Source organism: Macaca thibetana, chromosome 15, assembly GCF_024542745.1.
Source record: "Macaca thibetana thibetana isolate TM-01 chromosome 15, ASM2454274v1, whole genome shotgun sequence".
Lineage (NCBI taxonomy): Eukaryota > Metazoa > Chordata > Mammalia > Primates > Cercopithecidae > Macaca > Macaca thibetana.
Genome location: NC_065592.1, coordinates 108,921,190 through 108,948,009, shown reverse-complemented (window position 1 = coordinate 108,948,009; position 26,820 = coordinate 108,921,190). Strand labels below are relative to the sequence as shown.

General features: G+C 38.0%; 1 protein-coding gene across 2 annotated transcripts in view; it reads left to right on the top strand.

Annotated features, from left to right (window-relative positions):
• The first annotated feature begins 4,578 nt into the window (after window positions 1–4,578).
• The window catches only part of ERCC6L2 (ERCC excision repair 6 like 2), a 132,862-nt gene continuing 110,620 nt past the window's right edge, over window positions 4,579–26,820 (top strand). The window contains exons 1-3 of one of the 2 annotated variants that reach the window (XM_050761828.1): window positions 4,579–5,127; window positions 9,137–9,561; window positions 26,325–26,447. In XM_050761828.1, coding sequence (XP_050617785.1) covers window positions 5,082–5,127; window positions 9,137–9,561; window positions 26,325–26,447 — 594 coding nt within the window. In that variant the 5' untranslated portion in view covers window positions 4,579–5,081. The remainder of the gene's footprint in view (window positions 5,128–9,136; window positions 9,562–26,324; window positions 26,448–26,820) is intronic. The other variant, XM_050761827.1, reaches the window with a different exon arrangement.

Sequence of the window (26,820 nt, the reverse complement as noted above, 5' to 3'; positions counted from 1 at the left end):
TCTCTCCTGGCCCTTGTTCATGATGGCTTGTTTCTGTGTATGTTTTGCAGCTTTAGGGTTGTGAATTGTTAGATGAGACTTTATCTCCAGAAATTCCGAGGAGTCCTTGTTTTAACGTTTCCCTCTAGAAAGGATGTGCATGCTTCTTTCTAGCAACCTAGATGCAATTAACCGGGCACTACATTACGCTACTATCTTGGCTTGGGGTTTCCTAGGTAATGCAGATTGTATACATTGAAATCCTAAATTTGAGGGCATAGCTGTGGTTTCAACATTTCAGATGGAATTAACAATACCCCTTCAAAAGTCCCATGCCAAGACAGACAAATCCTTCTTCATCCTCCTCCTTTTCTGCTGTCCAGACTTTTTTCTTCTAGCTCACCTTGCAAGCTTTCTGATTTCAAATGAGAGGCTCCGTTTCAATGTGGGACGTTGTGGGAGCTTAAGACTATGTCTTCTGCTCCCAGAAGCCTGTTAAAATCCAGACCTTTTTGTAACTGAGCCAGACAAATGTGTCCAGGAAAGGAGTGGTATAAGTGCCATCTTAATAAACTAGTTTTCAGTTCCTTCCTTATTTTTGGTCTATGAGTATTTCACATACTTCTTGAAAGCTCAGCTATGTATTTTGAGATTTATTTTTTAAATGTTTATAGATTCAGAGGGTACAGTACAGGTTTGTTACATGGATATATTGCATAATGGTAAGGTTTGCGCTTCCACTGTACCCATCACTCAAAAAGTGAACACTGTTCCCAATAGATAATTTTTCAACCCTCACCTCTCTCCCATCCTACCCACTTTTGGAGTCCTCTGTGTCTATTATTTCCTTCTGCATGTCCATATGTACCTATTAGTTAGTTCCCATTTTTAAGTGAGAACACGTGGTATTTGATTTTCTGTTTCTGAGTCATTTCGCTTAGAATAATGGCACCCAGCTCCACCCATGTGGCTGCAAAAGACATGGTTTAATTCTTTTTTTTTATGGCCGCATTATATTCCATGGTGTTTATATACTACATTTTCTTTATCCAGTCGTCTCTTGATAGACACTTAGATCGATTCCATGATGTTGTTATTGTGAACTTCACTGTGATAACATACAAGTGTGGGTGCCTTTTCAATATAATGATTTACTTTCCTTTGGATAGATACTCAGTAGTGGGATTCCTGCATCAAATGGTAATTCTATTTTTAGTTCTTTGAGAAATCTCCATACTGTTTTCCATAGAGGTTGTACTAATTTACATTCCCATCAACAGTGTATAAGCATTGGCTTTTACATCTTGAGAGTTTTTATAAACATATTTCAACCAGTAGTTCTTGGTGTTTTGTTGCAGGATTTTTATACTTATCTGACATGAGGTATTAAATGTTCTATTATTTGAGTCTATTGAGTCTATGAAGTAAAAATGGTGTTGCTGAATATTCTAACACTTACTCTATATATCTTTCACTATACCTCGTTCAAGCCTCAAATTCTTCTTTCTTTGGCCGGAGCTTTTTTGCTGTGTTTTGCTTTATAATTGTGGTAAGAAAGAACACATTATATAAAATGTACCTTCTTAACCATTTTTAAGTGTATGGTTCAATAGTGTTAAGTATGTTCACATTGTTGTGCAACGTTGAGTTTTAAACTTTAAGATTTAGGTTATTTGTGGCAAGGAAGGACAGATCTATTTTATCTTCTTTCTCTTGCCTTCACTCATCTTTGCTTCCTTCTTCTTTTTTTTTCCATTGGCTGGAACAATGTATGAATGGAGAAATGCTGCAACCTAAAATCATCTAACTGAAACTCAAAGACTTAATTTCTCGTGTTGTCTTAAGAGTTTCACATCTATTTTTCCTGGAGCCTTTTTGCTACATTAACTCACAATTCTGGAGATCTGTCAATCACATACAGATATGTATTTGACTCTTGTAGTATGAAGATAAAGAGAGACTATTTTTTGGCAAATTACTGGTGGGTTTAACCTTCCTTCCATGAGCCTCTTTTGAAATGGCTGTGTTATCACCATCTGTGTTATTTTTTTCTCTTCTGTAGTTATAATTGGCTTAATTTTTGCTAGATCCTCCTTTGCCAAAAGTTTTGTATGTGATTCAGTTCATTTATGTGATTTATCTAACATCACACATATTAACTACAGGAATTCCGTAATATTTTACAAGATATTCAATTTAACTTTGAAGTGACTGGACTGACAGTGGTAGATGTCACAATATCAGCACCTACACAAGGATGTCAATGCAGAGACAAAAGCTACTGTTAGGTGGGGGAAGGAATATTTGAGGATATCTAGTTTTATGAGGCAACTAGTTCACTAGGACATATTTTCATGTCATGATTATTTCTGCTTCAGTATACATTGTAAGTACAGCAGTGAGGTTAAATAATAAACACTCAGAAAATGAGGTATCCTCCTGTTTTGTTAGTCACAAGGGTATTCCTTCAACCAGATGATACCTTCCATTTAAACCAAAATTTATTTCTGAATTTGCTTATCCCTTCTAATTAGAGGTCAGCTCTGTCAAGAGCTACATCTTAACTCAATGGACCTCTGGAAAAATAAGACAAAATTACACAACTAGTCATTTCAGAGAGGGAAAAAAAATCAAACTTCTTCCCTGGTAGTTGTAGGGGAAAAAAATAAGCTTGATTAAAATGTCAATTTGCATTTTGATTTTAGAGACAATGTGAAAAGAGATACAATCCATCAATAACAAGAAGCAGATTTTTCTAGATTTTAAGATTTCCAATATCAAGGTGTATGTTAGAATCAAGAATTACAATTATAATCAGTAGTGTTTTTTGCTGTGTCGCCAGATTGGAGTGCAGTGGTGCAAACTTGGCTCACTGCAACCTCCGCCTCCCAGGTTCAAGCGATTCTGCTGTCTCAGCCTCCCAAGTAGCTGGGATTACAGGCACGTGCCATCACATGCCCAGCTAATTCTTGTATTTTTAGTAGAGACGGGGTTTCACCATGTTGTCCAGGATGGTCTCCATCTCTTGACCTCGTGATCTGCTCACCTCGGCCTCCCAGAGTGCTGGGATTACAGGCATGAGCCACCGCGCCCGGCCTATTAGCCAAAATATTAAACTGACATAATGTCTATGTAGAATGCAACTTTCGAGTGGATGCATTCCATTGATAATAACAGTAATAACAACACATATATTCCTTACTATGACCAGTCACTGTTTTAGGAGTTTTACTCATCTTATTTTTTACAATTACCCTTTTTAGGTAGTTTACTATTATTAGTCTCACTGTTACAGTGATCGGTGAGGACAATAAAACACAGAGAAGTGACCTGGCCAACATCTCACACAGAGATGGCTGAGTTAGATGTTTCACTTAGGCTTAAAGTTACTACCTGGTGGTAAGCAAACAAGTTATATTTTAAATGAAGCATTTTATGAACACATACTACTGGTTTTTAGTATCTGCCAAAGAATTGAGATCTATTTGCAGAGCAAACAGCCATATTGTTTTCTTAAGACACTACTGTAGGCAGAATAATGATCCCCCAAAGATGTTTATTTCCTAATCTCTGGAATTCGTGAATATATTAGCTTACATGGCAAAAGGATTCCGCTGATGTGATCAAGGGCAGAGGCCTGGAAATGGGAAGATGATCCTGGATTGCTCAGGTGAGCCCTCAGAATCTTTTCCAGCTGCCATCAGCGGTAGACTTGAGGATGGAAGGGTCGGAGATGGCACGTCACTGGCTTTGAAGATGCAGGAAGGGGCCAAAGGCAACGAATGTTGACAGAAGCTGGCGAAGGCAAGCTAAGGATGGTCCTGTGGAGTCTCCAGAAAGGAGTGCAGCTAAGGTTACACCCAGTAGTACTTCTGACCTACAGAACCGCGAGACAATAAATGCAAGATGATATATTTGTGCTGTTTCAAGCTACAAAGTTTGTGGTCACTGGTTATTGCGGCAATAGGGAACGGATACAGGCCCCGTCAGGTATTTCACTCAATCCATGAAATACCTTAGAGTATGCAAATGGTAACAAGCGCGGAAGCCACTTACGGATCCCTCTGTCTGCGCTGCCTGGGAGCGTCAGGGGCCGTGTACCTCCTGCACCTCGCGGGTGGGCGCGGCTGCCTCAGATGCTCCGGGCTCAGAGCAGACGGCTGAGTCTCCCGCGTTCAGCGACCCGCCAGAAACGTCAGAGGGACGGAGGAAAACTTTACACTTTAACAGTATTTTTACGTTTATTCCCAGCAAATGTTGGCTTTGTATTTAAAGTATTTATGATTCACTACAAAGTGTAGGATCCAAGAAAACGCGCTAGTTTCACTTGGCACCTGTGGGTGTCCCGGGGAGCTCTCCAAGGAGGGACTGGCTCCTGGAAGTTCCTGGGGTGCGGCACCACCACGGACGAACCAAGCTCCACCGAGAAGCCGAGAGCCGCGACCGCCGGGACGCCCTCTGCCAGGCCTCCACCGCCTCAGTGGCCCTTCACAGCCACTGCCTTCCCAAGCCCCCCAGTTGTGACCAGCGTCGCTCAGCGCCCGGCCCACCCAGCGACCTCAAACCTCGCGACACTCGCAACTCCCGCGGCCCTTCCTGCTACAGGCCTCCTAGGGGCGAGACATCGGGAAGATGGCTCCGCCCACGGAAAGGAAGATTTCGTTCTCGCGAGATCCCAGTGACAATTCGGCAGCCCGTTCTCGCGGGATTTTCCAAGGCCGGGATGGAAGTTGCGGGGTTAGGAGACTGAGGTCAGATCCTGAGGAGGAGATTTGGGGGTCGCAATGCTGGCCTCGTGTTCTCCACCGGCGGCGGCGGAGCCCGAAAGAACTAGGTGAACACCGCCTTGCCAGCCTCACACAGCGTCCCGTGGCTCTGCCGCCGCTCCGGACGTCGCCCTCCCGTTCTCCTCGGGTTCCCTTAGTCGCTGCCTTAGCTGGGATCCTCCTCCTCCTTCCCGTGGCTTCGGGTTGCCGGAGAGCGATGCTCGGAGGGCGACCGGAAGTGGCGTTGGCCGCCATTGGCCCAGCGGCCAGCCACCTCGCTGTCCTCCGCCTTCCGGGTGTTACGTGCAGCCGGGCTCGGCCCCTCCCCCTGGCCGGATGGATCCCTCGGCGCCACAGCCCTGCGCGGAAACCGCGGGCAAAGGTACCAGCTCCGCGCTCGCCCCTTACCCAGAGGCCTGTCTGCTGCGTCGCGTTGGACCAGTTCTCGCCGGTGCCCTTCGGGTTGGGGTTTGCCCTGTAGATCGTCTTCAGTGACAGCTGCAGATTGTGAACCCCCTGCAGGCCTGGGACCAAATCTCCGATTCAGTGTTGAGAACCTGGACTCGGGGGTCAGCCCCTGGGATCTAGTGCTGCCTCTGACAGTTACTTGCTGAGCAACTTTGGGCAGGTTCCTCATTTGTAAAACTGGGTTCATTACTAGGTTCTTGTGATTTTTAAATGACGTGGACAATACGCAAAGCATTTATGTGACCCCGCGTCTGGCCCATATTAAGCACTCAGTAAACGTCATTTTCATTCTTTATCGTTGTATGCCCAGTTGTTAGTGAATGGCAGACGTTTGTTGTAAGTAGGTAAATGAAGGTTGAGATATTTAGTTCAGTGGAGGTTTATTGCCTATTGAGTCAGGGCATTATATTCTGCCTTAAATAGGAGGTTTAAAGAAGGTGTGATAATCTACCACAAGTCATCTGGGATGCCTTCTGGCACCCAAATGAATAGCTTTCATTAATAATTGTGCTGTATAACAAAAGCTACCAGGTATTGAGTGATTTTCCTGAGCCCACCAATATGCTGATTGTTTAACTACTTGCTTTCTTTTGAGGAAGATATCAATCTCATTAACTAGATGAATTCAGAGCTAAAGCTCAGAGAGGGCAAGTTACAAGCCTGAATTCTGAGGTCTAGGAATTGATGATGCTGTAATTCAGGGGCCACACATATAAATACCTATAGGAGACTGGCAGCTAAAAATAAATAGATGAAGCTGCCAAGTGGAGATTATGGTGACTGGGACGTTCATTCCTTCTGATAGATCTAGTCACTCTGGTATTTATTGGTGGAAGGAGCAGAAAGCTCCAGGGCCCCGAGGTAGGAACATGCTTGAGGAATAGCGAGGAGGCCATTGGAGTGAAAGAGGGAGAGAGAGACCCCATCACCAGAATGAATTGAATTGATAATTAGTTTAAACCAAAACAAATGATTTCGACTCATTAAATTATAGGAGACTTAACCCTGTTAAATCCAACAGGAAATCCTCACAATTTAAGCAGTTGTTCTGTAGTTTGGATATTGAGAGATTCCATTTCTAACTCAAACTTAGCTGAATTTTTTTCATTCTAGAAATTACCCAAACTCAGAAACCAAAAATACTCCAATAAGTTGTGTGATTCCCTTAAGGTTTTTTTTTTTTTTTTTTTTTTTTGCGCTTGCTGTACACTTATCTGAAATACAGTTCTTAGACCCCTTTCCCTTTTAAATTACATTTCTCAATACTCCCTTCTCATAGCATTTTTCTTCCAATGCACTTTTTACAGTTATGTATATGTTTATGTACTTTTTAGTTTTCTCTCTCGCAAGATACCAAGGATCTATGAGATCGATAATTTGTAATAGGCCAGGCGCAGTGGCTCACACCTGTAATCCCAGTACTTTGGGGAAGCTGAGGCTGGAGGATAGTTTTAAGTCCAGCCTGCAAAGTAAACGAGACCCTGTCTGTACTAAAAATAAAAATTTTAGCCAGGCATGTTGGTGCACACCTGTAGTCCCAGCTAATCAGGAGGCTGAGGCGGGAGGATGGCTGAGCTCAGGAGTTGGAGTTTACAGTGAACTATGATTGTGCCATGACACTCCGGACTGGGCGACAGAGAGACTCTTGTCTAAAAAAAAAAAAAAGAAAAAGAATGTGTAATAAATTCACATGTTCATTGAATGTCTGCTGTGTGACTCTGTGTTGGTCCTGGGGATAAAATTTATAACAGTACAAACTTTTTCTTGGGAAGGAAATTACTCTCTAGTGGAAGAAAAAGACAAAAACAAGTGGACATGATAATTAAATGTTATGGTAAGTGCTACAGAGGCAATAAAATGATGAGATATAGAATAATGGGGTACCCTACTCTAAATAGGTGGACTGGGAGCAGAGAGCCTGGTTAGGCTTAATTTAGGGAGAGTTGATGGTGGCATGCTTTAAGACAGAGGTCAGCAAACTACTGTCTGTGAGCTAAGACTGGTCTGACATTTCTTTTTGTAAATAAAGTTTTATTGGAATACAGCTCTGCCCATTTGTTTATGTATTGTCTGGTTGCTTTTGCATTACAAGGGCAAGAGAATGTATGGCCTACAAAATCTAAAGTAACGAATAGCTAATGACTGACTCTACAGAAAATGTTTGCCAGCCTTTGCTTTAGTGAGATGGTGGCATGGAGGAGAGTGATTCATTTTTGAAGTAAAACCAGGCCATTCTGACAGACTGGATGTAAGGAGTAATATTAAGTGAGGTTTAAGGGCTAACTAATGGTTTTCTACCTTGAAAAGTTGGTTAGATGATGATGCCAATTAATGAGATGCAGGAAAACTATTAGTCACCATCATTTTTGACATTAGTTTTTTTCATTTTATACCCATTATGTGGTATAATATTTGGTGAATAATTTGTGCTTAAATCACGTGTGTTGAATAATTGATAATAAAATGAGTCTTAAAAAATGATAGGGGAGGCAAACACATAATGGGAAAAGTAAGTAATGGGTTAAGAATTGCATAAGGGTTGCTTTAGGTTTTAAGGTGCAAATAGTACTGTTATGAAAATAGGGCCCATTGACCTATATGTTGTTTTACTTGTACAGTGGATCAAGGCTTTAGTTTGACATTAAAACACTCTTTTAGAATGGTGTAACAGTTGTCAACAGTTTGGGTCCAGAGATTAGAGTGGGAGAGAACGTTTTTCCCTGTGTACTCATTATTGTTATGGTAAAATAACCTCATCAAAGTTAGTGGCTTTACTTTTGAAGAACAGCTGATGGATGAGGAACATAATGAACTATTCTTGCTTTAGATAGTATAAACATGTCATGTTGTAATCTTGAGTGTTACAAAAATCTAACTCGAGGTCATCAGGAAGACCCTAGGAAACTGCCAGTGGTTATCTGATCTCAGTGAGAAATGTTTAAGAAAAATAATTCCTAGTATTCTTATATTTGTGGCCATAGAATTATTTTTGGATTCTTGCCATAAGATTCCATTTGGAAAATTATTTTTACTGAGTTTTTTTTGATACTTTTTAATTGTATCGGTAGTATACTCTATAGACCTCCTCCTCATTCATAGTGGTATATTTTCTGAGAAAATAAAATAGATAGCTGTACAGTTAATCTCAGAATAAGTTCATAGAGAGAGAGGTAATACTCTTAGCAAAAAGAGATCTTAGAATTCATCTCTTCAAATAATTATTCAAAACCCAGAAGAGTTCAACTACATCACTGTAGTTGAATTGGAGGTTCCTGTGGTTAGCTGTATACAAGCAGTGGTTAAAGTAAAGGTTTAGAAGCAGCAGTATTGCAGTGAAAAGAAACAGCTGCTTCTAGAGAAAGGCAATGGAATAACTATAAAAAAGCGGACAGATGAACCACAAAGCATTGCTGCCCAGAGGATTTTAGTTTACTCATTACCAAGTCCTATTCACGATTACTCTACCATATCATGAAATATATGTATATATATGTTCATGAGTCAGCAAGAATATTTTAGTTGGTGGTTCTCAACCCTGGCTGTGCGTCAGAATTATCTTTTGAATTCAACAATAACAACCAAACAAAACAATAAAACCAGATGCCCATGACCCCTATCTACTGAGTAAGAATCACCAGAGGTGGTGTCTAAGAATGTACATTTTTAAACTCCAGGGAAGATGATGACACACAGCCAGGATAGGAGCCACTGGAAATAAAGTATGTACCCTTTATTCTGTTTATTATAGGAGAATATCTGAAAATATATTTTAGAAAAATATCTATACATGTTATAATTTATCTTGTTCCAGTTTTTTGGAAAAGGCATTTATGTGAGGTATGTATTTTTTCTCATAGCTGTGGATAAATGAGGTGTTACTTTATAAGCTAGCTTTGGAAACTTTATTTTCTTTATTATTGCAGACATATGGCATCCAGGAGAAAGATGTCTTGCCCCTTCTCCAGATAATGGAAAACTTCGTGAAGCAAGCATAAAATCTGTCACAGTGGATGAAAATGGCAAGTCATTTGCAGTTGTCTTATATTCAGATTTTCAAGAAAGGAAAATACCTCTTAAACAGCTTCAAGAAGTAAAATTTGTTAAAGATTGCCCTAGGAATCTTATATTTGATGATGAAGATTTGGAAAAACCTTATTTCCCAAACCGAAAATTTCCATCATCTTCTGTTGCTTTTAAATTATCTGACGATGGAGACTCTATTCCTTATACCGTCAATAGGTATTTGAGAGACTACCAAAGAGAAGGAGCCCAGTTTCTTTATGGACATTACATCCATGGAAGAGGGTGCATTCTTGGTGATGACATGGGACTTGGAAAAACAGTACAGGTATTTATTTTAATTATGTTATAATTAAAATTCAGTAAAGTCACTTTACTGTGTACATGAGCGGATACTATCTGTAAATCTCTATTTTTACTGCTGTTATGGTAGCTATTTTGTGTGTGCGTGTGTATGTTTGTGTTTGTCTCACCAACTAGATAGTGAAGTCCTCAAAGTTGAGGACAGTGTCTCAGTTATTTTACCATTCTTCAGTACCCATGAAATATTGTATTCAAAAATAATGTTTTGGTACCACTTGGTTTGATTTCACCTTTGATAATACAGGTACTAAGATATCAGTATATTGGAAGTCATTTAACTTTCCTTCCACTTTATGGAAGGAAAACATTCTAATGTTTGCTATGCATGGCTAAATTGTTCCTATAGGCCTTTTGTGCGTATTGTTTGAAGTTTATCATGTTAGAAGTTTCTTAATCTGGAATCTCTGGGTCACTAGGGGTTGTGTTTGCGAACTTTAGAGAGACTTCCAAATTCCCTAAAATGTATACTAGAATTTGTACACACACATACGTTCCTAAAGAGGCGATTTGTTGTAGTTATCTGTTTCTGTATAACAAATTATGCCAACATTTAACAGCTTAAAACAGTATTCACGTATTGTCTCACAGTTTCTGTGGGTCGGGAATCCAGCTGCTGCCTAGCCTGGTCCTCCAGCTTTGCCTGTCACAGGGCTGCAGTCATCTCAAGTTGACTGGGGAAGATTCACTTCCTAGCCCACCTGTTTGTTGGCAGGATTCAGTTCCTTGTTGGGTTCTTGGCCTCAGTTTCTTGTGAGCTATTGGCTGGAGGCCTCCTTTGCTTCCTTGCCACATGGGTCTCTTCATGGAGCATCTCACACAAGGTAGCTTGCTTCGAAAAAGGAGAGCAAGTTGGAGGGCAAGAGATAGCACTAATAAGACAGAAGCCATGGTCTTTGGTGATGTAATAACGGAAGAGACATCTCTCACTTTTGTCGTATTCTCTTCATTAGAAGCAAGTTGCTAGGTCCAGCCAGAACTCAAGGGAAGGAGATTAAACAGAACTGGGAATACAAAGAGGTGGGTATTGTTGGAAGTCCTGTCAGAAGCTGCCTACTACAGGGTCTTTAGCTTTCGTTAGATTTTCAAAGAGGTTTGTGATCCAAAAAGAACAGAGTTTTGAATCTAGATTTTTTTTTTGGATACGGAGTCTTGCCCTATCGCCCAGACTGGAGTGCAGTGGCGTGATCTGGGCTCACTGCAAGCTCCGCCTCCCGGGTTCATGCCATTCTCCTGCCTCAGCCTCCCCAGTAGCTGGGACTACAGGTGCCTGCCACCACGCCCGGCTAATTTTTTGTATTTTTAGTAGAGACGGGGTTTCACCGTGTTAGCCAGGATGGTCTCGATCTCCTGACCTCGTGATCCACCTGCCTCGGCCTCCCAAAGTGCTGGGATTACAGGTGTGAGCCACTGCGCCTGGCCTGAATCTAGATTTTATACTAAACAATCACTTCAGATTTTCAGGAGTGTGTGCCTAGTTTGTGATTAAGTTATGCTGCTTCCTTTCTTATTGAGTTTAACCTATTTTCTTCTTCATATTACGTCCATTAGTTATTGGAACTCAAAGGTAAGTGAAAAACTAAATTTAACCTTTATAAATAGCCAAATTTCAGACACCAATGATGGAATAAGGAAAAATAAAAGAAAAAAAATAGCCAAATAATGCTACTGTGTGTAAAGGTCTGGTGTGAAAAGCTAGGCTAAAATAAAGTCTTTCAATAATCGTATTACTATTAACCCTACTCTATGTTCCTTCAAGTCTGGGATAGTTTAGACCTGCACATTGGATGTCCTAAATGATTGTTTGTGGAATAAATGAATTTGCTTTTCATTTATTCCACAATCATTTAGCACGCCAGCCTGTAGGTGGAGGATAGACAGCAAGAATAAAGAAAGGAACCTTCAAGAAACTGCTATTGAAACTGACCCAACAGTCCCACAGACAGTTTTTTTGTTTGTTTGTTTGTTTGTTTTTGGATAAACATAGAAATTGACCCTTCTGGTCCTAAAGCTTTAAACTTATATTTGTTTCATCTGAGTTCCTTCTTCAGGAAAGGACCCCCAGGCCTCTCAAACAGTATCAAAGAACTGAAACTCACCAGATCATAGAGTCCAGACAGTGAGACACCAGGCCTCTGATTCATCAGATTACTTCCTTAGCCCTCCCAAGTTCGTGTTTTCCCATACATTGTTACATTTGTTCCCTGCTGTAAAAACTCCTAATTTTGGTCAGGGATGTGGATTTGAGACTGATCCTTGGCTACAGAGCCTGATTAAAGCGTTTTTTGTTGGCAGTATGTGTTGTCTCAGTGATTGGCTGTCTGTATGGTGAGTAGCAGGTCTTAGACCGAACCCGTGGTATTTCAGTAACAGCATCTGTGACCAAGGTTACAGATGAGTACTAGAGGAAAATTAATTAATTAATTAAAGCCCTGCTGTAACTATTTTCACGTACACTTTTACTGTTTTTGCCTGTGGTAGAATGTTTGTTACCACAATTCTTTGATTAGCCAATGCATGTTCAACTTCAAAATAAGAAACATGAGACTGGGTTTGGTGGCTCACGCCTATAATCCCAGCACTGTGGGAGGCTGAGGCCGGCGGATCACAAGGTCAAGAGATTGAGACCATCCTGGCCAACATGGTGAAACCCCATCTCTACTAAAAATAAAAAAATTAGCCAGCGTGGTGGCGCACGCCTGTAATCCCAGCTACTTGGGAGGCCAAGGCAGGAGAATCACTTGAACCTGGGAGGCAGAGGTTGTAGTGAGCCAAGATTGTGCCACTGCACTCCAGCCTGGCAAAAGAGCGAGACTGTCTCAAAAAAAAAAAAAAACAAAAAAAACCATGAGGGTACTACATACAAAAAGTGATCTGTTTCGGAACCACCATCCTGCAACTTAAATACAATTCGAATTCAAATTCTTGTGCACATTTTAGTCTCAAATTTGAAGGCTGTCTTTCATCTCTGAGGCCCACGTTAAAAAGAAATTTATTTTGCAGTTCATAGGAGTGTATTTAAAGGAGCTGATTTTACTGCAGAATTTTGTGTCACGACACACTGTAATCATTGAAGGACTTGGAGATGCTGTGGTACATGCTGTCGGTGTGCTGTGCAAGTCTTTAGGGAGCCCATCTGAAGATTAGGAAGTGGTTTCTGTACTAATTTTGATACTCAGCCAGATTTGTCTGATGCTTAGGGACCTAGTTCTCTGGTTATTGTTGTTATAACTCAGGGAATAATTTCTACATAGATAGGTGGTTTGAAAGACCCATTTAAGATAGAGCTTTTATAGATAGATAAAGCTTCTATAGATATGACTAAGCCAGTTGAACAAATGTGAATGATTACTGTGCTAACTAAGATTTCAAAATGTAGTAAAAATTGGTAATGAAAATAGGCCATTGATATTTACTCTTTGAGCTATAGTTTTATCTTCTTTTCTTCTTTTTTTTCCTTTTTCTTGATTTCATCCCTTAAGTTTCCCCCTTTTCATATTCTAATTTGGCCATGATATGAAATTGAAGTCTTTTTTTAAAGCTTGTTTTACATACCAAATAAAGTTTCCTTCCCTCATTTCAAATTTAAAAGTAGGTGAATTTAATATTTTGCATTCTACAGGGGATGAGAATTGAAAAATGTCCATTTGTTCTAGTGACGTAGAAATCATTGGTATGCTGAACAAGAGCCATTTTGCTGGAGCTTTCAGACACAAACCATAACGGAGTAGGTGAAGACATGGACACAGAACGTGTATTTATCTCTTTAATAAATGGCTTTGAAAGGGAATGAAAGTGACCTAGTAGTAGCTGAAGAGAGGGATGAGAATTTGTGGGGGTCTCTTTTTTATTTGTTTTGTATTGTTTGGGGATAGGAAAGACTTGAGTATTTTTAAGTGAATTGGAAGGACAGATCTGGTGAAGAGGGCACAGATGAATATGCAACATACATAATGATATGCCCATATACATACATATACTTCTGTAAACACACACACAAACATACATAAGCAAAAAATGGAGTCACATAATAACTACTATCTTATAAGCAGATTTTTTTTGGTCAAAGGTTATAAACTTAATTTTTCCTGAATATCTTCTGACAGTTTTCTAAAATACAGAAGAGTTAAAAGAATGGTACAATGAAATGCCATATTCTCACCACTTAGATTCTGTTAATATTTCATTATACATGGTTTTGTAATATCCATCCAACTTTTGTTGCATTTTAAAGTAGCAGACATTAATATATTTTATCCCACATACACGCATCCAAGAAAAGATCATCGCAACCAAGAAGATGAACATGTCTATCACTCCCAGATTTCCTCATGTCCATTGTGCCCTTGATATGTTTAACACCATGCAGTTCATCACCTACTATTTTTACTTTTAGTGGGACTGAAAAATTAAAGATACTTGGGAGGAACTTTGAATACAAAATCCAAGATTTTTATGACTGTCTCCCAATATTTCACAGAATTTTCACATCGAATTCAACAGGTAACTTGAAAGTGAATCCCTTTTGTACATTTACGTGATAATTAGCTAGTGTAAGTACAGTAAACAATTTCAACTGGAGTATACAGGTTTGGGAACCTGACCTTTGTTAATCAGACAGCTCGGTGATAGGAAAAGAGGTGAGCGGGTGCGTACCGTGGAATAGCGGTTCTCTAAAGTGGGTCTTTGGGTCAGCAGCATTAGTGTCACCTGGGAGCTTGTTAGGACTGTAAATTCTGGGGTCTCACTGCAGACATACTGAATTGTGAACTCTTGGGTAGTAGGAGAGGATGGCAATCTGTGTTTTAACAAATGCTTCAGTTAATTCCAAGGCCTACTCAAGTTTGAGAGCCTTTGCTCAGACGGTATGTTTTTCAGAGGGGAGAGAAAACTTTGATTATCTGGTGAGTTCAGTAAACATTGGTTAAGGGATGTTTAGTCTATGTAAATCTTTTTTTCTTTTTTTGTTTTTTTGAAGTGGGGGTCTCACTCTGTCATTCAGGGTGGAGTGCAGTAGCGAGATCTCAGCTCACTGCAACCTCTGCCTCTGGGGCTCAAGCGATCCTCCCACCTCAGCCTCGAAGTAGCTGGGGCCATAGTCACATACCACCACGCTCGTCTAATTTTTTGTATTTTTGGTAGAGATGGGGTTTTGCCATGTTGCCCAGGCTGGTCTTGAACTCCTGAGCTCAAGTGGTCCGCCTGCCTTGACCTCTCAAAGTGCTGGGATTACAGGCAGGAAGTACTGTGCCTGGCCTCTGTATGAATATTTATACATAGGATTATGACCATTTCATTGTTTAAAAAAATACTTTTAGAAATGGAAATGATGTTAGAGACAATTTTGTTCAGCTTTTTAACTTAGTACATAAAACAGGCACAGGAATAACTTCCCTATCTAGGGTCAGGCACAGAAGTGACCATTTTCATTTCTGTTCTGGAACTCTTTATTTTTTCCCCTTCTATCATTTACTGCCTTCATCTTTTGGCTTAATAATACAGTTAATTAAAAGCCTTTTATTCAATTTTTAACCATTCATTCAATTGGTTGACATTTAATAAGTAGTCAGTCTGGGCCAGGTGCTGTGATTGGCACTGAAGAGCCTAATATAAATGCATATGATACCTACTGCGATGGTTAATACTGAGTGTCAACTTGATTGGATTGAAGGATCCAAAGTATTGATCTTGGGTGTGTCTGTGAGGGTGAGCCAAAAGAAATGAATATTTGAGTCAGTGGGCTGGGAAAGACAGACCCACCCTTAATCTGGTGGGCACAATCTTACCAGCTGCCAGCGTGGCTAGAAAGTAGGCAGGCAGAAAAATGTGAAAAGAGAGACTGGCCTAGCCTCCCAGCCTCCATCTTTCTCCCGTGCTGGATGCTTCCTGCCCTTGGACTCAAGTTCTTCCGTTTTGGAACTCGGACTGACTGTCCTTGCTCTTCAACCTGCAGATGGGCTGTTGTGGTACTTTGTGATTGTGTGAGATAACACTTAATAAACTCCCCGTGTATCTCTATGCCATTAGTTCTCTCCCTCTGGAGAACCCTGACTAATACACCTGCCTTACAGAGTCCACAAAAGGAAATGAGGCCAAGAATCATGATCCAGTCTGGTAAGTGGGTTGGAGGGAGAAGCAAGCCTGCCTGGGGGTGTCGAGGAAGACTCCACAGGAGGCTGGTGTTTTCACACTTTGCTTTTGGAAACCCACCAAACTATGAGTTTTGAATTGAGTTTTAATGATTTTTATTTTTTGCTGAAGGCGTAGCTCTAATATACTATTTGAAAAGTGTATCACAAAAGAGAAGAGCTCAAATTCATTGAATCAAAATAATTTAGTTTTTAATCATAATGTGGTAATTAGTTTTTACAGACACCAAAGTCTTAAGGACTACTATTAAGCAGATGCAGTAATATGTCTTACCATATTTATTTTCTCATCTGCTATGCAAAGAAGATAATAGTACCTTTTGAGTAGCAGAGAGAGAATTTTGCAAAGCGTGAACACATTCTTTGAATTTTTGTTTCTATATTATTAGATATTACATTGTTGAAAATGTCATTACTGAAGGCTGTCGTATTAAAAAGATGTAAACCTCACTCTTGAGAGAAATGGGATTGCTGATAATTAAAGCTTTCTTAGGTTATTTTTAGTACCATTTTTGGATAATAAGATCTTCAGTAGTTTCAAAACTACACTAAAATAGGAAGGTTCTTGGGATCTCAAGTCAAGTTGTTCACTCAGGAATATAGTAGTAAAGAGAAGAATAATATTGTCTATATTTTCATTCATTGAGAAAATGCTGTAATATCCAATGTGGAAGGTTAATTAGCCTCCAGATCCCTGAGCCCTTTTAAGCAGAAACAAAAATGTACCAGTATTTCAAAGATAAAATTGTGTTCCTTGTTTTGGCATGTAGTTCTGATTTTAGGAGAGAGCTTTGTAAAGATAAGTGAGAGAGACCCCATTTCAAAACAGCACTTTGTGTTTTGTTTTGTTTTGTTTTTCAAAGCAAGCAAAAATCATACTTTTGAAGTGTGGTTCTGAACCACTCTCTCTGTACCTTTTTATCTCCCAGGGAGTTGACAAATAAGGTAGTAGACTTTTTTTTTTCTTTTTGTCCTATAAGAAATAGACGATTTTTGCTATGCCTTCTTCTGTTCTGGCCTAAGGGAAGGTTTGTTGCCCTTTCCCCAACCTCAGATTTACTCTGTATGTCGTGAGCTGACTGTGAGTAAAGATGACTTGTAAAACTGTTGGCCGGCAGAATTTAGAGAGGAATGCATGTAAAAACAGAAAGCTTTCCCAGAGTGGTATTTCATTTCTGAAATGCAATTTTTGGCCTTTCACTATTTTAGAGGTGACTGATTTAAATATTTGTTTTTGTTCTTTTCATCTATAAGCAATTTTAGAACTATTCCACAATAAAACATCTTCTGGCTTTTTCTTTGCAGATAAGTTTCAAAACCTTCATTGTAAATTTGTCGTTAGTCTTCTGTGAATTAATATTTTGATAGACCTCTGCTGGACCACTATAGTGTGATAAGATGGCTAGATCTCCACCCAAAATACATATTTCCTTTGCCTTCTTAGAGTTTGGGCTAGCTGGCAGAGACTGCATTTCCCAAGTCTCCTTGCATGTCAGTGGAGCTTGTGACTGGGTTCCGCCAACAGAAATAAGGGTACAAGTGATGAGTGCCATTTATAGTCCTGGTCCATAAAATACACCTGTGCAGTTCTTCATATCCTTCCTTAACTGTCTTTTGTATATTGACACATTACTGCTAGCATTACCATGATACCTATTAGTATATTTTAATTACTATAATTAATATATAGCTAAGAGTTTGTTAGTGGTTTTAGCTAGCTTCTCCAGTTAGTTTGTATCCTCAACTAAAGTTTATTATTTCAGCTTAAGTTTTTTGGGAGTGGGTGGATGAGTAGTGTTAAGAGGTAGGGTAGATGATTTAAATGAGATACAAAGATTTTAAAAAATCATTAGTGGATTTAGTGAATTAAGTAAAGCTAATCTATAATTAAAGTTTATAAATTTAGCCACCACCTATGAAACATCTTACAAAGATCTGAGATTCTTAAATACAAGATACATTTCACATGTCTTTGTTTTAGAGAATTTGACAAATGAAGTTAGAATTAAGATTGTATATTACCTTAGATAGATGAACAAATTGAATTATGAATTTGTACAACTAGGAATATAATTTTCCTATAATGAAACAATCCGTAGGTGAGTTATGAGCAAATCAGTGGATTAGATCTTATATTACCTCATTTAAATTGTTACGGTATCTAGTAGGTATCTCTTTTGCCTTTTCAGTAGCCTTTGAGGACCAGTTACCTAAAATTAAAAAGAGTGTATCTATCAATATGGTCTGTGTGTGTGTATACATATGTGTATCTTCAATTCTTTAATTAAGGTGCACTTAATTAAACAGTAAAATGCACAGATCCCAGGTGTACTGCTTAATGAGCTTTGACAAGTGTGTCTGTCTGTGTAACTAATATGCTAATCAAAATACAGGACGATTCCATTACCGTAAAAAGTTTTTTCATGCCCCCTTCCGGTCAATATGCCAATTACCTATACTTCTGATTATAAATTTTCTGTGATCAGTGTTAAATTATATTCCAAAAGGTAGTCAGAACCCAAAATGTTATGCTTATTTACACCATCAAGGAATTCAGTAAGTTCTAATCTTAGATTATTTTTAATAGAAAACATAAATTTAAAAATATTTATAAAATGAAAATTGTGAACATGCATCAAAGATCTTTTACTTAAGTGGTGTTAACAATAGATAGTCCAATGCCTAAACTCAGTCATTTGTGGAGTATCCTTTCTCTTTCTTTTAATTTATGTTCTACATCAGTCAGTTTGCTCACATTAATCTCTCACTGGATTCTTCAGTAGCTGATTATTTTCTCCTTTTTTCTCAACCATGCTCCTTCAGCACATCTAACTACCTCTTCCCTGCCACCCCAAATCAACTTGACTTCGTACTACTGAATGATAGAAATACTCTTTCATCTAGACTGTTCCAGCATCTGGAAATAGCCTTTCATCTAGACTATTCCAGCATCTTGGCATTTAGTAGGTAATAAATATATTTTTATTGAATGCGTTAGTGAATTTTAAGTTGAATTGGGTAACAGTATGGTTCTATGGTTATAACTTACATTATCTATATTTGCCAGGCTCTGTGATAAACATTCTCCATTAAACTTTCGTGTTAATTAAGTATTCTTGCCTCTATTTAATTGGTGAAAATATTGACATTTATAGAAAGGTTATGTAAATTGCCCAGTGTCACATAGCTAGTATGAAGCTGGTTGGTCAGACACCAAAGTCTTTGGGATAAGTCCTGCAAATTGAAATGCAAATTTTGCTAGAATATTTTAAAACTTAGGACAAGTTTTAACCATCCTATTTGTCATTTTTTAATAATATTTTAGACAACATAATTTGCAAAAGCTACTTTGTGTATTATATACAAGATCATATGCAAGGAACAAAGCCTTCTTACCTTAAGGAATGATGCCAGAAAAATAGGTAATGTGTTTTTGTTTTTTCTGACAATGTCTCGCTCTTTTGCCCAGGCTGGAGTGCAGTGGTGCAATCTTGGCTCACTGCAGCCTTGACCTCCTGGGCTCAAGTGATCCTCCCACCTCAGTCTCCCGAGTAGCTGGAACCACAGATGCGCACTACCAGGCCTGGGTAATTTTTGTATTTTTTGTGGAGGTGGGATTTCACCATGCTGCTCAGGCTGGCCTTAAACTCCTGAGCTTGCCCGCCTCTGCCTCCCAAAGTGCTGGGATTAAAAATAGCTACTGTTTGTCTGTAATCCCAGCACTTTGGGGGCTGAGGTGGGTGGATCACCAGAGGTTGGGAGTTCAAGACCAGCCTGACCAACATGGAGAAACCCTGTCTCTACTAAAAATACAAAATTAGCCGGTCATGGTAGCATAAGCTTGTAATCCCAGCTAACTCAGGAGGCTGAGGCAGGAGAATCACTTGCACCTGGGAGGTGGAGGCTGCGGTGCTCTCCAGCCTAGGCAACGAGAGTGAAACTCCATCTCCAAAAAAACAAAAAGCTCTTGTTTATTGAATCATTGATATTTACTGACTTGACACTTTACATACATACTTTGTAATTTTTTTCAAGAATAAAAATAATTCTGATTACACCATAATATGCAAATGCATTCATATAAAAATGCAAGCTGTAATTTTTAAATTGAAGTTAAATCCACACAACATTAATTCGTTATTTAAAATGATTAATTGAGTGCATTTAATGCATTCAGAATGTTGTACAACTCCCACCTCTTTCTAGTTTCTGGGTTGTTCCCACTTTTAGTTATTATGAATAATGCTTCTGTAAACATTTGTGTACAAACATTTCTCTTGTATGTATTCCTAGAATTGGAATTACTGGGTTTTATGGTAATTCAGTGTTTCTTTTTTTTTGTCGAGGAACTGCAATACTGTTTTCCACAATGGCTAAAACATTTTACATTCCTACCAACAATTGTCCAGGTTTCCTATGCCTCCGCATCATTGCCAGCACTTGTTATTTTTTGGTTTTCTTCGTTATAGCCATCCTACTATGTGTGAAGTGGTATTTCATTACAGTTTTGATTTGCATTTCTGTAATGGCCAGTGATGTTGAACATCTTTTCATGTGCTTTTTTGGCCCTTTGTATATCTTTAGAGAAAGAAATATGTATTTCAGTCTTTTGCCTGTTTTTTAATTTCATTGTCTTCTTTATTGTTGAGTTGTAAGAATTCTTTATATATTGGGCCGGGCGTGGTGGCTCAAGCCTGTAATCCCAGCACTTTGGGAGGCCGAGACGGGTGGATCACGAGGTCAGGAGATCGAGACCATCCTGGCTAACACGGTGAAACCCCGTCTCTACTAAAAAAATACAAAAAAACTAGCCGGGCGAGGTGGCGGCGCCTGTGGTCCCAGCTACTCGGGAGGCTGAGGCAGGAGAATGGCGGGAACCCGGGAGGCGGAGCTTGCAGTGAGCTGAGATCTGGCCACTGCACTCCAGCCTGGGTGACAGAGCGAGACTCCGTCTCAAAAAAAAAAAAAAAAAAAAGAATTCTTTATATATTTTAGATACTAATCCCTCATCAGATATGTGATTTGCAAATATTTTCTCCCATTCTGTAGTTGTCTTTTTATTTTCTTGTTATTTTACTTTGATGCACAAAAGTTAAGTTTTATGAAGTCCAGTCTTTTATTTGGTTGAACAAGTTATAATTTTAATGTATGTGTAAATAAATTTTAAAAGTAGGACTATTATTTCCATATGTTATTCTGCTCCTTGCTTTTTTTCACTTAAACATGGGTCTTGGAGATCTTTTTATGTTGGTACATAAAGATTGTCCTCATTCATTAATTAATAAATTACCACATACTATAGGTGATATGTTGTAACTTCACCATTCCTCTAGGGACCTATGGAGAAGGATTTTGGGGTTATTGCCTATTTTAGGAAATGGCAAATGGTGAATATCTGTAGGATAGAATCCTAAGAGTATTTCTGTATAAGATAGATTCCTAAAAGTCAAATTTCTGGGTGAAGTGTATAAATCTTTTTTTTTTTTTTCTTTTGAAATAAGGTCTTGCTCCGTCGCCCAGGCTGGAGCACCATGGTGACTTCGGCTCACAGCAACCTCTGCCTCCTCTTCAAGTGATTCTCATGCCTCAGCCTCCCAGGTAGCTGGGATTATAGGCATGTGCCACCACACCTGGCTAATTTTTGTATTTTTTAGTAGAAGCAGGGTTTCACCATGTTGGCCAGGCTGGGCTTGAACTCCTGACCTCAAGTGATCCACCCACCTAGGCCTCCCAGAGTGCTGGGATTCCACGTGTGAACCACTGTACCCAGCCAGATTTGTCTATTTCTTTTAATCTGCCAGTTTTACCTTCATATATTTCGAAGCTCTGTTATAGGGTCACAAACCTTTATGGTTGTTATATCTTCCTTATGAATTGACTTTTTTTTTTTACTATGAAATGTCCCTTGTAGACAGCTCTTTTATTCATTCTGACAATCTCTGATATTTAATTGGAATATTTAGTTCATTTACATTTAATGTCATTCTTATGTTTGGATTTGGATATAACATTTGCTTTCTGTTCATTCGGAAACAGTCTGATTTGAACAGTTTGAACAACCTGTTTTCTGTTCTTCTTTCTTGCCTGCCTTTGGGTTGATACGATATTTTTTAGAATTTGATTTTAATTTTTCTATTGACTTTTTATCTATAGTTCTTTGCTTTTTATTTTTAGTGGTTCCTCTAGTGATAAAATATACATTCTCAACTTTTTGCAGTGTGCCTAATAATGTACTGCTTCTAGTAAAATATGTTTCTTGTAATAGGTCGTTCTATTCTCATTTTAAGGAATCTAAGTTAGGAATGCTACGTGTAATGCCTAAGATACCTAGCTGATAACTACCTAATATCTAAATTTCAAAGGTTAAACCAAACTTATATTTGCAGAATATAGCCAGTTTGGTTTTGGTATATATTATTTCCTTTTTTAAATTTCTGTGTTCTGTGTCCTAACATTTTGTTTAAGAGTTCGGCTTCTATATGAGTAAGAGAAACTGGCTTGTAAATTTCCTGTATTATAATGTTCTTGTCAGATTTTCTTATCAAAGTTATGCCAAACTCACAAAACGAGGTGAGAATATTTTCCCCTTTTTCTAAACCCTGAAAGGGTCTGTTATAGATTAGCATTACATTTTTCTTAAGCATTAGGTAGAATTTGTTGGCGAAACTATCTGGCCCTAAACTTTTCTTTGTAGAAGGTTTATAATTACATATTCAGGTTTATTTCATGGTTTTATGAGTATGTAGATTTCCTTTTCTTGTGTCGGTTTTTGATAAGTTCTATTTCTACATTTCCTCTAAATGTTTACATTTATTGGCAAAGCATTATTATGGATTATACATATTTTTTGTTTGCCTTTTTTCTTCTCTATTATCTTTATCAATTTTGCCAGGAGTTTATTTAAAAAATTCTTTCAAAGGATGATCATTTGGCATTGTTGATCATTTTAATTGTATTTTTTAGTAATCTCTGCTTTCTGTGTTAAATTTTCTGTTATTTTCTTAAGTTTTTGAGATAGATTCTTTGATAACTGATTAATAGTCTCTCTTCTTTCCTAATACAGATGCTCCTTGACTTACAGTGGGGTTATATCCCCATAAATATATGCTATAGCTTAGCCTGTCCTACCTTAAATATGCTCAGAACACTTAACATTAGCATGTAGTTGGGTGAAATCATCTAACACAATGCCTATTTCATACCGAAGTATTGAATCTCATATCGTTTATTGAATATTTTACTAAAAGTGAAAAACAATGATTGTATGGGTACTTGATTTACAGTTCTACTGAATGCGTATTACTTTTACACCATTGTAAATTGAAAAATTGCAAGTTGAGCTATCATAATAAGTTGGGGACTGTCTGTAATATTCATTTAAATCCCTAAGGTACAGCTTTAGCCGTATTCTACAAATTCAACACGTATTGTTACTCATTATTTAATTCAAATATTTTATAATTTATATTGTGAGTTCTTTGAACTCTGTTCCTTACTGTCCAAACATTTGGAGATTTTCTGCTTATATTTTTGTTATTTCTAGTTTCTTGTATTGTGATCAAAAAACATTTCTGTATGGTTTCTGTCTATTGAAATGTATTGAGACTTCAGTGGCCTGGCATACGTCAACCTTTTTTTTTGTTGAGACAGAGTTTCACTCTTGTTGCCCAAACTGGAGTGCAATGGCACGATCTTGGCTCACTGCAACCTCTGCCTGGGTTCAAGTGATTCTTCTGCCTCAGTCTTCCGAGTAGCTGGGATTACAGGCACGCGCCACCATGCCCAGCTATTTTTTTGTATTTTTAGTAGAAATGGGGTTTCACCATGTTAGCCAGGCTGGTTTCGAACTCCTGACCTCAGGTGATACGCCCTCCTCGGCCTCCCAAAGTGCTGGGATTACAGGTGTGAGCCACTGCACCGGGCCCCATATGTCAACTTTGGTAACTATTTCGTGGGTACTTGAACTGAAACTGCTTTGCAGTAGTGTGCAGTGTTCTAGCAAATGTTCACTAGGTCAAAGCTGACAATTGTTTTAAAGTCTTCTATATCTTTACTGATTATTTTGTTTGTTCTTGCTGAGTTATTTTAAAATCTACCATTGTGCTTATGGATTTGTCTACTTTTATTTCAGTAAATTTTTCTTTATTGATAAATTTAGACTTCTTAAAATTTCCAAGTGAACTCATTTTATTATCAATATTAAGTTAAAGTGTGCCTCTTTCATTTCATAATGGTTTTTTGCCTCAGCATCTTTGTCTGATATGAATATAGCTGTATCAGTTTTCTTTGATTTTTGTTTACATGGTCTGTCATTTTTATTTTCTAATTAGAACTTTATCCCTTTTTTTTTTTAGAAGTTTTTCTTGTAAATGGCAAAGAAATATATTTTATTTGGACAATCTTTATCTTTTGTTTAGACTGTTTAGTCCATTTCCATATAATGTGCTTTCTAATATATTTGGATTTAAACTTAGTATTTTACTGTTTGCTTTTTATTTATTCCATGTCACATTTTTCCCACTTTTTTGTGTGTCCTTTTGGACAGATTGTTTCCTATAACTTTATTATCCCCTTTTATTAGGTACACATTCTTTTATTCTATTAATGGTTACCCTAGAGATGACAATAGATACCATTGATTTATCATAATCTAACATAAATTAGTACTTTAATTTCCTCCCTACAGCATAGTGACCTCAGAATATTATAACTACACTTTTGCTCCTTCCGACTAATATACATTTGTTGTCATAGCTTTTAATCTGTTGATTTCAACAAAACTTTTTAATTGTTTCATGATGTCAATCAATATACATATATATTTTGTATATATTTACCATTTTGTTGCTCTTAATTTTTCCCTGTGTCACCAATCTTCTATCTAGAGTCATTTTCCTTGTACCTGAAAACATTCTTTAGATAGTTTCTTTAGTGTGGCTCTTTTGGTGACGAATTGGCTCACTTTTTGGTTGTCTGAAAATCTTTACCCTTCATTCTTGAATATCATCTGTAGGTATAAAAATATAGGTTGCTTTTATTATCACTTTGAAAATATTCTGTAGTACCTTCCATTCTTTTCCTGCAAGGTCAGCTACTTACCTATTTGTTTGTTTGTTTTTGGGTTTTTTTTTTTTTTTTTTTTTGAGACAGGGTCTTGCTGTGTGGCCCAGGCTGGAGTACAGTGGTGCCGTGACGGCTCACTGCAGCCTCATTCTCCTGGGCTCGAGCAATCCTCCTACTTCAGCTTTCCAAGTAGCTAGTGATATAAGCACGAGCCACCCTGTGCCCAGCTAATTTTTGTAATTTTTGCAGAGATGGGGTTTTGTCATGTTGTCCAGGCTGGTCTCGAATTCCTGGGCTCAAATGATCCGCTCGCCTTGGCCTCCCAAAGTGCTGGGATTACATGTGTGAGCCACTGTGGCCAGACCGGTTGTTGCTTTTTTGTAGGTGATCTGTTGTTGTTTTTTCTGGCTGCTTTTAACAAACATTTTTCTGTCTCAAGTTGTTTCAGTGAAGCACCTGCTTGTGGTTTTTTGTTAGTTGGTTTTTGGTTTTCATTTTGTTTTGGTTTTGGTTCTTAGAAGAAGATTTTGAATCTGTGGCTTGATTTCTTAAAAAATCAGTTAAGTTTTCAGCTTTTATTTCTTCAGACACTTCTCCTGTATCACTTATTTTCTTCTATCGTTTGGGATTCAGACTAGGTATCCACACCCTTGTTAAGTATACTTTTTTCTATAATTTTTCTGATTCTCACATAGTTTTTTGTTTTATATAGTTTTTCTTCTTATATAATTTATTTTTGTAAGGTAATGATCAGTTATTTTCTTCCATATAGATATCTCATATACCTTTCTTCCCAATCTTTAAAACAACCCTGCCAAAATTATTTTTTGCAATTTTTACAAATATTATTCAGAGAGGTTAACTACCTTGTCCAAGTTCATAGAGCAGCCAAGCAATCAGAGCCAACATTTGATTCAAAGTCTAATCAATTCAGTATTTCTTGCTCTTTATTATATGAGGTTATGATTCCTTTTTTCTATCTGTCTGTTTTTCTCACTTGATTTTTGGAGATGAGCTGTTATTCACAATGTTGTATATATTAATGAATTAGTCTATCTTAAAATAACATTTTGCCTTTTCACATATATTTATTAGATAAATAGAAATGTACAAATTTATGGGCCAAATATTACCCCCCTTAAGGAGTTTATTTTCTATATGGAAACAAGAATGTACAGTTGATTCTAATAGAGGATATGAAGAGATAGTTTCCATGGTTAGAAACAAATAAGAGGGTAGTGTCTCAAGTGGTGGAATTAAGAAAGAATTCATTGGGTAAGTAGAAGTTATCGTGAAAAGAGGGTAATGTGAGATTTTTGTTTGTTTGTTTACAAGTGTGAAAAATACTGTTTGTTATTAGAATTAAAGAAAATCTGTCCTCATATTTCATGTTCTATTTTTCCCCCCAACAAATCTCTTTGTACATACTTTGTCACTAATCGAACAGTCATGTAAGCAGTGAAATTTTGTACGTCATGACACATTATACACAGTGATTGAAAAAGTCTTTTTTCTGCAGGTTATTTCATTTCTGGCTGCAGTTTTGCATAAAAAGGGAACTCGTGAGGACATTGAAAACAACATGCCAGAGTTTTTGCTGAGAAGCATGAAAAAGGAGCCCCCTTCTTCTGCAGCAAAAAAGGTAAAATCCAGACATTTCCGACTCGTGTGCTGCATTGCAGAGCGCATAGAGATAGTTAAACGCCGCACATTAAAGTGATTAGCGTGAATTCTACAACCTGAGAACTTAAAGATGTTATTAAAATATTTGTTTTATAGTCCTAGTTTTTGAAAGATTGCCAATTTTATTCCCGAGTTAAATTTGATTGACTATCATAATGGCAAAACGGAATTTCAGCTTGGGTTTGCTGTGGGGTTTTAATCTGTTGCTTGGCTGGATTTACATAATTTACTTAGGTTGATTTGTTAAACTTCTATGAATGTATATGTAAAGTTAATTGAAACTTTCATTTATTTATGTTTTTTATTTATGTGAGAATGTAAAGGTGATAGTT